Here is a 13,051-nt window from a genome sequence, read left to right as displayed (position 1 = left end):
CTGCGGCTTCCAGGCTGACCCCTGCCAACACTGCAAGTGGAAGGACTAAGTGACTCACTGTCACCGCAGGATGCCATGTGGGCCTCCCTGGCCTTCACTCTAGGCTTTGAGCCAACAGCAAAGTCGGGGAGCTCTGGACTAAGCCACTGGGAAAGAGGGTGATGCCGAGAAGTGGCAGGGACTCTCCTAGGTGCTAGTGAGAAGGGCTTTCCCTGTCGTTGGCCCAGCCTATTCATCCCCTACCCGTCCGTCTGTCCACAGAACAACTCCTGGGGGAAGCAGTACTCCTATGCCCTCTTCAAGGCCATGAGCCATATGCTGTGCATCGGGTACGGACGGCAGGCACCCGTGGGCATGTCCGATGTCTGGCTGACCATGCTCAGCATGATCGTGGGTGCTACCTGCTATGCCATGTTCATCGGCCACGCCACTGCCCTCATCCAGTCCCTGGACTCCTCTCGGCGCCAATACCAGGAAAAAGTAGGTCGGAGAGCCATCGTCCACCCGGGGCTCTCTCATGAGGGGACGCGGGCTGCCAGCCAGTGGGTCCATACCAGACCCAAATGTCAGCCCTGTGATTGGGGCTGCCATTGTCAGGGCAGAGGAGGAGGCAGGGGCCGCCGCTTCGATGAGAACTGGCTTTGAACCTGTAACTGCCTTTCTATCTGTGCCCTTCATTCCTCCCTCCTGCTGTCACTGGGGCCTGTCTCTCCTGACTGAGGTTGTTCAGGTGTGATGACGCCTGAGCTGTGCCCTCCCATGTTGCTAAATCCAGGACCCTGGACATTTGACAGTTACCTCTTGGCTTCTCACTTGGGCACTCTCAGCTCTCCTCCCAACCCTCTGGCCAGGCCTCTGCCCTCCTTCACTGGCTTCTCGTCCCAGCCATCATGCTGGAGTCCCTAGTAGCTCGGGCCAAGCTCCCTGCCCCTCATTCTTCCTGGTCCTCCCATGGTTGGTTTACCTCCAGCCCCCATGCTCTGTCCCCATCCACACGTGGTGGGCCCAAGTGGTATCAGCACACACACACACACACACACACACACACACACACACACACACACACCCATCTCCCAGCTCCACAGTTTATCTCATGGCTCACTGGACACCTCAACATCCTCACGTCCAAAATTAGGACGGTCTGCCCTGGTCTGTCCACCCCAAACCTCCACCCTCTCCCATCCCGTTAGGGTTACTAGTGACCCAGATGCCTAGGCCAGATACCAAGAGCCATCCTGACCTACCTCTGTCTTACCTCAAAACAGCAACTCCTGTCCCCTCATCCCAGCTGGCTCTCTCCACCCTACTCACTGGCTTCCCCACCACAGCACCCGAGGGCTGTGGCTTGGAGTCTGGCAGCCGGGCCCCACCAGCTTCTCGCTGCCCAGGCCTGCAGGCATGGACATGTGCCTTCACAGCTTGCGGCTCCCCTTCCTCGTCTGCAGGATGGGGGTGGCAGCCGCGTCACGCGGTAGGGTTTGTGAACAGTGAGTGATGCCTGGAAAATGCCCAGTGCTGTGTGGCACGGTGAGCTCTTCAGTAGTTATTCACTCCATGGTACTGCGCTGCCACCTTCCTCCCCAGCCCTCACGTGGCAGTCAGAGATGTACAAACGCAGGTGGACCCCACAGCTGACCACCTCCCCAAACTGACCATCTTATGTTGACCTAACATTCCTAGACCAGACATGCACCGTGAGTGTATCAGTATGGCGGGACTAGTTCCTTATGGTGACCACCTCTGTACGGGGACCAGTTTGTTACAGTCCCTTGGGTGGTCACTGACAGAGGCTCTACTGTATATAAATCTGCTCGTGCTGCTCCTCTGCTTAAAACACTTCAGAGATGTCGCATGGCTCCTGACGTGTGTTAACTCTTGGGTGTGTTTTCCTAGCCTGGCATTTTAGGGGTATAATTTGTGCCCTGCACTCTCCTGTACAGCTTGTGCCTGGGTCCCCATGCCTGTCATCCCACATGGCCCTTGTGCCATGCAGGGCCTAGACGCCACTCTCACCTGAACACTCCCTCTTCTTTTGCTGAGGCTGCCTCCAGGTCTCAGCCTACACTTTACCGACTTGGTGAAGCCCTCCACGACCCAGCCAGGCCCTGCCATCCCGTGACCCATGGTATCCTCTCATCCTCCTTCACCACTTGCTGCAGACTCGTAGTTATTTAATTAGTCACACGTAGCAGTTTGTTTAATGTCCGTCTTCCCGATCCAGGCTCCATGAGGGCAGGCCCAGGTGTGTCACTCCCCACTGCATTCCGGTGTCTGGAACGTAGTAGGGTCAGTGTTTCCGGAGTCCCTGCCTGCCTGCCCTAGGTGCTGTCCCCTGGCAGGGTGATTCACAGATGGCATTCAGGTCCCATGATTGGAGAGGAGAGCTTTGGGAGAGCCTGCAGAGCCAGAAAGGGCAGCAGATCTCCCTCTGGGGAGGCAGAGGAAGAAGAATTCTAGGCCAGTCTTCATGACTAGCACAAGCAGAGGTGTGCAGAGGCAGGAAAGCCTGATTAGAACAAAGGGTTCTTGTTAGGGCTGGGAGGGCCGGGAGGAGAGGCAGAGAAGAGTAAGGTTAAGGTCAGGGCTTAACCCAGGCCCGGGTGAATGATCAGTCTGGGCCAACCAGGGCCCAGCCTGTGACCAGGGCTGGGGCTCAGACTGAGGCCAAGTTGAGTTTTGTCATCTGGAACCAGGATCAGGAATTAGTCTTGCAAAACTTACCCAGGTTTATTTTAGGGCCAGACTGAAGGTGCCTGTGGCCTTCCATTTGAGACACTACGTTTTATTCTTTGGCTGATAGCTCTCTAAGCCTTCCCGATTCATCCATAAATGACCCTTAGATGCCTTACTTTCTGTCTGTCCCCACAAACCTCTCTCACCTGGACCACTTCAACAGCCTTTTAACTCCTCCCTGAGTCCAGACCCCGCCTGCCCACCCTGCCTACCCTGTAACACAGCTTGGCTATTCGCAGCCAGGAAGTCACTGCCCCTTGAGGCTTTGCTTACCTTTGAGCAGACAGAGGCCAGGTTGGCTGGAAGAACTCTAGGAGCCTTCATTGCCCTGCCCTCAGTTGCTCCCTGATATCTCTCTGTGGCAATACTTTGTCCCCATCTCTTGGGAGCACTGATGTTTAAAAGCAGACTCTCCTGTTCCTCGTTGTTCCTGGGGCTGTAGGGACCCCCCTACTTCCCACCTGGGAGAAGTCTGCTATTGCCTCGTCATCTCTCCTGTCCTTTGCCCTGCTCTTGAGGATCCCACTGCCCACCCACACTCCAGGAAGGCTGGAGCAATGTCGACCTCTCACTGCCAGGACAGGCAGGATGGTTTCTTATTTGGTTGAGCCCCAGGGACTTAGGTTCATAGATCTCTTGTACCCAAATCTCTATTTGAAGATCCCTTCAAACAGGTCTATGCTGCTTTTGCCTTGGGCTGGAGTTGCTCTCAACAAAAGACTTGAGAGCTCAGGGCTCAGCTGAGCCACATTTGGATGTGCGTGGTGGAATGGGCCAGGCATCCTGGCTTCCACCTCCAATGCTTCTGAGCCACTGCGGCCCGGTCCTACTGACTGCCGATCTGTCACTCCTGGTAGGAAATAGCTCTGCCTCTCCCAGAGTCAGTGAGGCCCCTTTCCCCAGTGTGACATAGAGAAGGACGGATGTCCAGAGGAGACTTGATGGACTTCCTGGCCTCCCTGTTCCCCTCCCATCTCCATAGAATTGAACACTGTGAGGACCAGATGCCCATGGGCCCCTCCTCCGTTCCAAGAGGTGGGGAGCCAGGGCCATCTTGGGAGACATGGTGGGATCACACCCACATGAGGACCTCAAATCTTAAGGGGCCGAGGTTAGCCAAGAAAGTCCCCAGGGTCAGTGCCCAGCTCTGGTCACCAGCCGGCAGGGCCAGGGCAGGGGTGGTGACCAGTGGCTGGAGCTGACAGTTCCTCCCCCCCGGCCTCAGTACAAGCAGGTGGAGCAGTACATGTCCTTCCACAAGCTCCCACCCGACACTCGTCAGCGCATCCACGACTACTACGAGCACCGCTACCAGGGCAAGATGTTCGACGAGGAGAGCATCCTGGGGGAGCTGAGCGAGCCGCTGCGGGAGGTGAGCTGGACGGGGAGGCAGGCGGGGAGCTGGGCGGGGAGGCAGGCCTTCCTGCAGCGCCCCTCACCACCTCCCTCCTGTATCCCAATCCGCCCTCCGGGAGCAGGAGATCATCAACTTTAACTGCCGGAAGCTGGTCGCCTCCATGCCGCTGTTTGCCAACGCGGACCCCAACTTTGTGACATCCATGCTGACCAAGCTGCGCTTTGAGGTCTTCCAGCCCGGGGACTACATCATCCGTGAAGGCACCATCGGCAAGAAGATGTACTTCATCCAGCACGGCGTGGTCAGCGTGCTCACCAAGGGCAACAAGGAGACCAAGCTGGCCGACGGCTCCTATTTTGGAGGTGAGGTGCCAAGGGGACCCTGAAGGAAGGGGGGCTGCTACCAGGGAATGGACTGGAGAGACACCAAAGAGGACAGAGGCACGGAGGGCCCTTCATGGCCACAGCCTGGAGGTGGGTGTCCTGAGCCCAGTATGGGGGTGCCTCCATCAGTTTGGGCTGCTGGAACAAAGTGCTCTGGACTGGAGGCTTATAAACCACAGCAGTTTACTTCTTGCACCTGGAGGCTGAAGTCTGAGATGAAGGTGCCGGCATGGGCGGTTCTGGGGAGGGGCCTCTCCCAGGTTGCAGACCAGTCACTGTGTGTCCTCACAAACGCAATGGGAGAGAGCTAGCTCTCTGGTCTCTTCTTGTAGGGCACTAATTCCAGTCATGAGGGCTCTATCCTCATGACCTAAGAACTGCCCTAAGTCCCACTCCTATCATCACACAGGGATGAGGGATTTGGCATGGACTTGGCGGGACACATTCAGTCCACTGTAGGGGGTGTGGTCCCAGAGATGGGAAGGACAGTCAGATGCCCATTTAGTTGGGGAGAGGTGGCACTCAGCATGGTCACAGCCTGTGGGTGGGGCCTTGTGAGCCTGCCTAAGACTTCTGTGCCAGGCAGTGGGGACTTGGGTCAGGGTGGGGCAGCACTGGTGGCCTGGACCGGCTGTGCCCTGAGTCCTGCTGTCCTGACAGAGATCTGCCTGCTGACCCGGGGCCGGCGCACGGCCAGCGTGCGGGCTGACACCTACTGCCGTCTCTACTCACTGAGCGTGGACAACTTCAACGAGGTGCTGGAGGAGTACCCCATGATGCGGCGGGCCTTTGAGACCGTGGCACTCGACCGCCTGGACCGAATCGGTGAGGGAGACAGTGTGGGGCAGGAGTGCAGGGTTCCTGGGCACCTGGGCAGAGCCTGCTCCCCATCTCCTTCCCGGGTCTCTCCTGAGTGCCTGCTTTTGTTCTCTGGCCCAGGCAAGAAAAACTCCATCCTCCTCCACAAAGTCCAGCATGACCTCAACTCCGGTGTCTTCAACTACCAGGAGAATGAGATCATCCAGCAGATCGTGCAGCATGACCGTGAGATGGCCCACTGTGCGCACCACGTCCAGGCTGCCGCCTCTGCCACCCCGACCCCGACGCCTGTCATCTGGACTCCACTGATCCAGGCGCCACTGCAGGCTGCTGCTGCCACCACATCCGTGGCCATAGCCCTCACCCATCACCCTCGCTTGCCTGCTGCCATCTTCCGCCCTCCCCCTGGACCTGGGCTGGGCAACCTGGGGGCTGGGCAGACGCCCAGGCACCTGAAGAGGCTGCAGTCCCTGATCCCTTCTGCGCTGGGCTCCACTTCACCTGCCAGCACCCCATCTCAGGTGGACACACCATCTTCCTCTTCCTTTCACATCCAACAGCTGGCTGGATTCTCTGCACCCGCCGGACTCAGCCCTCTCCTGCCCTCGTCCAGCTCCTCCCCACCGCCAGGGGCCTGTGGCTCCCCTGCAGCTCCCACACCATCTGCTGCCACAGCTGCCACCACCACAGCTGGGTTTGGTCACTTCCACAAGGCCCTGGGTGGCTCCCTGTCCTCATCCGATTCTCCCCTGCTTACCCCACTGCAGCCAGGTGCCCGCTCCCCACAGGCTGTCCAGCCACCACCCCCACTGCCGGGGGCACGGGGTGGCCTGGGGCTCCTGGAGCACTTCCTGCCACCGCCACCCTCGTCCAGGTCCCCATCATCCAGCCCTGGGCAGCTGGGTCAGCCTCCTGGGGAGCAGTCCCCAGGCCTGGCTGCTGGCCCACCAACTACGCCAGAGACACCCCCACGGCAACCTGAGCGGCAGTCCTTTGTGGCAGGGGCCTCTGGGGGGGCTTCCCCTGGAGCCTTTACCCCCCGAGGAGGTCTTAGCCCCCCTGGCCATAGCCCAGGCCCCCCAAGAACTTTCCCAAGTACCCCACCCCGGGCCTCTGGCTCCCACGGCTCCTTGCTCCTGCCACCTGCGTCCAGTCCCCCACCACCCCAGGTTCCACAGCGCCGGGGCACACCTCCCCTCACCCCAGGCCGCCTCACCCAGGACCTCAAGCTCATCTCCGCCTCTCAGCCAGCCCTGCCCCAGGACGGGGCACAGACTCTCCTCAGAGCCTCCCCGCACTCCTCTGGGGAGTCCATGGCTGCCTTCCCACTCTTCCCCAGGGCTGGGGGCAGCACTGGGGGCAGTGGGGGGCTTGGCCCCTCCGGGAGGCCCTATGGTGCCATCCCTGGCCAGCACGTCACTCTGCCTCGGAAGACATCCTCAAGTTCTTTGCCACCCCCTCTTTCTTTGTTTGGGGCAAGAACCACCTCTTCTGGGGGACCCCCTCTGACTGCTGCACCCCAGAGGGAACCTGGGACCAGATCTGAGCCAGTGCGCTCCAAACTGCCGTCCAATCTATGAGCCGGGCCCCTCTCTCCTTTTCTCTTTTTTTTTTTTCTCCCTTTCTTCAGGTTTAACTGTGATTAGGAGATATACCAATAACAATAATAATTATCGTTAAAAACCCACACACACCAGAAAAACAAAAGACAGCAGAAAATAACCAGGTATTCTTAGAGCTATAGATTTTTGGTCACTCGCTTTTATAGACTATTTTAATACTCAGCACTAGAGGGAGGGAGGGAGCGGGAGGGGAGCAGGCAGGGCCCAGATGCAAAAGCCAGAGAAGGGCGGGTGGGATCTCCGGCTGGGCAGGGTGGGGGGTAAGGTGTTTGGGGTTCCTAGAGCAGAGATGTCAGATGTATTTGTTTAGAGCAACAGCTGCCGTCAGTCCCTTAGCTGTGAACTTGGAGCCCCACTGTGCTGGGGTCCTCTTGTCCCCCCAGGAAGGGGCTGTCCTGAGGCCTCAGATGCCTGAGTCCTTGAGAGAACCGGGCGGGGGCTGAGGGCCTTCTGTTTTTTCTACTGTAAACGTAGCAAGATATGTATATGAATATGTATATGTATATGTATGTAAGATGTGTATATGTATAGCTATGTAGCACTCTGTAGAGCCATGTAGATAGCCACTCACATGTGCGCACATGTTGTGTGCAATCTAGTTTAACCCCATGTTCCCAGGACACCCAGGTCACCTTACATCCAGCAACCCGCAGGCTGGGCACTGCGTGTCTGGGGAAGTACTCTGCAGTCCTTGGGGCAGGAGGCCCCCAGGACCTTGCTGCAGGCTCCTCTCTCCCCATCTCTTATCTCAAATCCACTCCCAGCCTGACTTCTTACCACATGGAAGCAGAAGACTCCGGTTTGTTGGGGCCTCAGCACACCCTGTCACCTCTGTGGCCCTCAGTTTTCCCATCTGTATGGTGGGAGGTAAGGGAAACACTTCTATTCATTGAGGCTGCTCTGTGACAAGCACTGGTTTCGCACTTTACATACTTCAGTTCCTTCAACTTCACAGATCATGAGGTAGGTACTTTTATTCTCCCCATTTCACAGATGAAGAAACTGAGTTTTAGGTAATTTTTCCAGAATCATGTAACTAAGAGTGGCAGAGTGGGGACTGATCTGAGATTTGAATCCATGTTGCCTGAGGCCCAAGCCTGCATTCCTTCTGTCAGAAAGCTGTGTTGAAAGGAGCTGAGGTACATGGTCCCCAAGAGTGGGGCAGAGGAGAGAGACCAGATTTGGGGTTCAAATCCCAGCCATGCCACTTCTTAGCTGTATGATCTGGGGCAAGTTATCTGACCTTTCTAAGCTTGTCACCTCATTTGTAAGATGGGAATAACCATGCTACCGCTTCACAAGGCCCTGTGAGGACCAGATCAGAAGGTAGTGTATGCCCAGTGAAAGTGAAAAGCCCAGCCCAGCGCCTGGCATGTACCATAGCAGGTGCTCAATAAGTCCCATTTCTTCTGCCCCTCAAATGCCCAGCCCATTGCTCCAGCAGCTATGGTGAGAGCACAGGGAGCTTTGGCCGAGGGCTCTAAGACTTAAAAATCTCAGGACTCAGGAAGTGGCTGGGCCTCCCTAAGGGCCTGAGGAAGGCGCGTGGCCAGTGGCAGGCTTGAGCCAGGCCTTGAGATGTGGGGAGCTTCAGAGGGGGAGGGAGGGAGGGAACGAGTAGGGGTGGTATGCAGATTACTGTGGTGGGTGGGAAGCTGTGCATCTTGGCCTTGGGAGGATATCCACAGGTGCAGGGGTCAGGAGGGCCTGGGGTGACAGGCTAAGGGGGTTGATAGGGTTTGGTTCTGAGGCAGGTAGGAACCTTAGTGCTCCAGATTGGGGGCTGGCGGGAAAGCAGCTCAGATGCCTTCTGAGGCAGGATCCTGCCTGTGCCAAGGCCAGGGTTCTACACCTACCCTCCTACCCTGCCTATGGGGCAGGAGCAGATATGGGTTGCAATACCCAAGTAATGAGAGCTGGTCTCACCTTGTACATCCAGAACCATCTGTGCTCTGAGCCAGAATGTTGGCAAGATCAGGTTTTGCTCTGAGCTGTCCTGGGATGTGGAACAGGCCAATTGCTTTATAGATGGACTATAGGGAGTGGGAGGCAATAATCCAGAAGAGAAGGGGGTGAAGGGTCCTGGATCCTAGGCAAAGATGGAATGCCACCTGGCCCTGTTCGCTATTGGGTTGGGAAGTCCCCTTGGGGCCTGGGGAGAACTTAGACAGCCTGGAGCTGAGTTCTGCACACGCCCCTGCCCCTCCCCTCCGGGAAGGCAGCTCCCAGAAGCTTGATCCAAACCTACAGTCCCCTGCAGAGTGAGGAGCGGCCTTACCACCAGGGTGTGGCCTGACCATTCTCTTGACACACACACACACACACACACACACACACGTTTTATAAAAGCTTGGGCCCAGCCCGGCCACTCCGCAGAGACTGGAGGAGCCAGGTCCAGTAGGTGGGAAATCCCATCCCCTGTCTCCCACAAGCAATTTTCAAATCTTCCACTTTTAAAACAGAAAACGGTAAATGCGCCGTGTTGTATATTTTATTTAAATAAAAAAATTCCAGCAGGTGCTGCCTCCTTCTAGGGGCCAGGGCGGCAGGTAGGGGGTGAAGGTATGCACGGGGCTGTCTGAGGCCTAGCTCTGGGTGTAGGTGTGCATGGCTGGGGGGAGTCAGGAGGACAGGGAGAGTGTGTACGCACGCGTGTGTGCACACACCTTTGCCTGCCCAAGGGGGCAAGTGGAGGTAGGGGAGGTGAGAGACCCTGACTGATCTGTCCTCCAGCTAACAAGCTCCAGGTCTCTGGCACTCCTCAGTGCTCCCTGAAGGAGGAGGGAAGTAGTAAATGTGCACCCAAACTTCCCCTAGCTAGATCCCGAACAGGAGGGTGCCATCATAGACTGATCAGGTGAGCCCTCAGAAGCTGAGTACAAAAGGTGACCAGACTTCGGGGGGCGGCATTAGGGCTGAGGATGAGACCCACTTGAGGCCCTCAGTGGAGGGGGCAGTCACTGACTCCCCACTACTATGTGGATGAGGGGCTAGGCCTGGCCCTGGACAGCTCCCTCAGCCACTCTTGGCTTCAGAGGGTCCCTGCAAACTCTGTGACCTTGCTGGGTCAGCAGAAACCCCCTCCCAGGCCAGAGACTGGAAGCTAAGAAAGGGGAGTCCTCGGGCTCCCGGCGGTGCGGGGAGAGCCCTCTAGCCTGAGGAGGGGAAAGTCCTTGGAAAAGGCCAGGGAACCCATCCGTTCCCCATCACTGCTTGCCAGCGGATGCTGTTTCCATGGTAACCGGCCTGGGAGTCCCGTTGCTAAGTAGTCAGCTCAGCAGGCCCAGGCGTCCCCATGACAACTGCCCCCTGTGGCCAGGTGGTGGTGCTTCCTCGGGACCCCGTAGGGACCGCAGGGCATGCTCAGGCTCTGACAGCTGCCAGCATCTGAGCCTGTAAGGAAGCCTTTGTGACAGACAAGGAGCCCAGGGGCCTCAACCAAACCACGAGGGGGTGGCAACGCTCATCACACTTCTCCGTTCCCTGAGGATGAAAGGACACTTAAGTACCTACTGTATACTCAGCCCTGGGTGCTTTCCCGGTATATCATAAGCCCAACACCCTAGCAGGTAAGAATTCGATTATAGCGAGCCAAGGGCACCAAGGCTGAGAGAGGGCAGAACTCACCCCAGCCCCGTCAGCTAGCTGAATGGAAGGAGACAGACGCACACCACCTCCTGGAGACTCAACCCTGTCTCTCCCCTTGGTGGCACAGCACGGGTGGGCGGTAGGGACAGCCCGTCTCCTGTGCAGGCAGTAAAGGGTGCATTGTCTGTAGAGAATTCAAGGACGGCAACAAAACGACTAAATGCCAGCTGGCTTGCCTTCATCACCACGCGCCAGCAATTCCTGACAGTGTCAGCAGCAGGATACGGCCCCCCGCCAGGGCAGGCAGCTCCTCCCACCCCCACCTGGAAATGCCACCACGCTCTGCTTCAGCCCCAAGGAACACCTGCTGGAATACGGCAGCCAGCTCCTGAAGGGACCCTATCTGCCTTAGTGGGCCCGAGGCAGGTGGGGATTTCTAAAAGAAAATTTTAAAGAGATTTAACAAAATCTCTCCCTCGGCTCCATGTCCCTTCCCAGCGGCTACTGCTTGCTCTTCTCGCCCAGCTTCTCGAGAGCCCTCTCAAGTCCTTCTCCTCATGGCCCTCCCTCAAAGTCACTCCTTCCCCCACTGCAGGCTGGCTGCCACCTCTCCTTCACCCAAACAGCTCTGCCGAGGTCATTCAGGGCCCACATCCCAGACTTTTTCATGTGCCCTCTCAGGCCCTCCTCAGCTTTTGGGTCCCCATCAGCCCCTCTTTGCCTTACTTTTCTGTTCAGCCCCATCCTCTTTTCCCCCAGATGCTGGTGCTCCTCTGAGCTCTGGCCTTGGCCCCCGTCGTCTTCTCACTCCGTGCACACTTCCTGGGGGTAACATCACCCAAGCCGTGGCGTCCCCTGTCTGGGGTGATCAGGCCCTCACATCCCCCGAGCTTTGTCGTGGGCTGCTGTGACACAGGTTTTCATCCCCTTCAGACTGACCACAGCCCTGTTATTCTCCTGGGAGCTTGTAGCTGCCACCACAACACAGAGCACAACCTCTCCACACCCCCACACCCCCTGCAAGCTTTTGCTTCTTACATCTTCCTTCTCTTGAGGATGGAGCATTTCATACATACAGGAAAAGACTCATTACATCAATAAGATATAAAAAATAAGGTGGACAGCCATGTACCATTACTCAGTTTAAGAAATGGAACATAAGGAATACCTTTAACAGCATCTGTGCTGTTGCCCAACTCTATCCCTCTCCCTCTGAGGGAAGCCACTCATCTGAATTTTAATTTTGTCATCACGTTCCATGATACATTTACTACAAAAATAAATGTCTCTGAACAATGCATTCAAGCCCACCGGTGGTGGCTCACACCTGTAATCCCAGCATTTGGTGGGGGGGGGGGGGCGCCAAGGCGAGAGAATCACTTGAGGCCAGGAATTCGAGACCAGTGTGGTAAACATAATGAGACCCTATCTCACAAAGAAAAAAATTTTTTAATAAGCTGGGCAGCCAGGTGTGGTAGCTCATACCTGCAATCCTAGCACTTTGGGAGGTTGAGGTGGGTGGATTGCTTGAGCTCAGGAGTTTGAGACCAGTCTGAGCAAGAATGAGACCCTGTCTCTGCTAAAAATAGAAAAACTAGCTGGGCATGGTGGTGGGCACCTGGTCCCAGCTACTCGGAAGGCTGAGGCAAGAGGACTGCTTGAGCCCAAGAGTTTGAGGTTGTTGTGAGCTGTGACGTCACAGCACTCTACCCAGGGTAACAGAGTGAGACTATGTATAAATAAATAAATAAATAAATGGTGTGGTGGCTCACACCTATGGTCCCAGCTACTTGGGAGGCTAAGGCAAGAGGATCACTTGAGCTCAGAAGTTTGAGGTTGCTGTGAGCTGTGATCATACTATTGCACTTCAGCCTGGGTGACAGAGGAAGAGTAAACAAACAAACAAAAGATGTATTCAGTTGCATCGCAAGGTAGGGGAGCAGGGATTGGAAGTAGCTGCCTTTGTGGAAGAAGGATTTTACCAATAATTTTGTTCAGAGTTGCTGATGCCTAGCAACAATAAAAATCAGATCGAGTTGGGCAGCGCCTGTGGCTCAGTCGGTAAGGCGCTGGCCCCATATACCGAGGGTGGCAGGTTCAAACCTGGCCTCGGCCAAACTGCAACCAAAAAATAGCCGGGCGTTGTGGCGGGCGCCTGTAGTCCCAGCTACTCGGGAGGCTGAGGCAAGAGAATCGCTTAAGCCCAGGAGTTGGAGGTTGCTGTGAGCTGTGTGAGGCCACGGCACTCTACTGAGGGCCATAAAGTGAGACTCTGTCTCTATAAAAAAAAAAAAAATCAGATCAAGTTTTCGTAAGTTTCATTATTGTTTCAAATTTCTTTACAAATACTGTACCTTTCCATTGCCTTTGCCAGAGGTGGGGCATACCTCCTGCGTCTTTGTACACCACTGAATATACTTGTAATTTTTCAACTTTATGTAAATGATATCATGTTGCACATGTTCTTTAGCAATTTGGGATTGTTTTCATTCAATATTGCAATTTTTAAATCATTTCGATGTGCAGATGCAGTTAACTCATTTTCCCTG

At 56.1% G+C, this 13,051-nt stretch overlaps 1 protein-coding gene across 1 annotated transcript in view; it reads left to right on the top strand.

The window, feature by feature from the left end:
• HCN4 (hyperpolarization activated cyclic nucleotide gated potassium channel 4) overlaps positions 1-9,408 on the top strand; it is a 48,321-nt gene extending 38,913 nt beyond the window's left edge. The window contains exons 4-8 of the mRNA XM_053594378.1: positions 262-480; positions 3,959-4,105; positions 4,212-4,452; positions 5,134-5,298; positions 5,413-9,408. Coding sequence (XP_053450353.1) covers positions 262-480; positions 3,959-4,105; positions 4,212-4,452; positions 5,134-5,298; positions 5,413-6,872 — 2,232 coding nt within the window. The 3' untranslated portion in view covers positions 6,873-9,408. The remainder of the gene's footprint in view (positions 1-261; positions 481-3,958; positions 4,106-4,211; positions 4,453-5,133; positions 5,299-5,412) is intronic.
• The last annotated feature ends 3,643 nt before the right edge of the window (positions 9,409-13,051 follow it).

Source organism: Nycticebus coucang, chromosome 6 (assembly GCF_027406575.1).
Source record: "Nycticebus coucang isolate mNycCou1 chromosome 6, mNycCou1.pri, whole genome shotgun sequence".
Lineage (NCBI taxonomy): Eukaryota > Metazoa > Chordata > Mammalia > Primates > Lorisidae > Nycticebus > Nycticebus coucang.
This window is presented reverse-complemented; position numbering and strand designations above follow the sequence as displayed.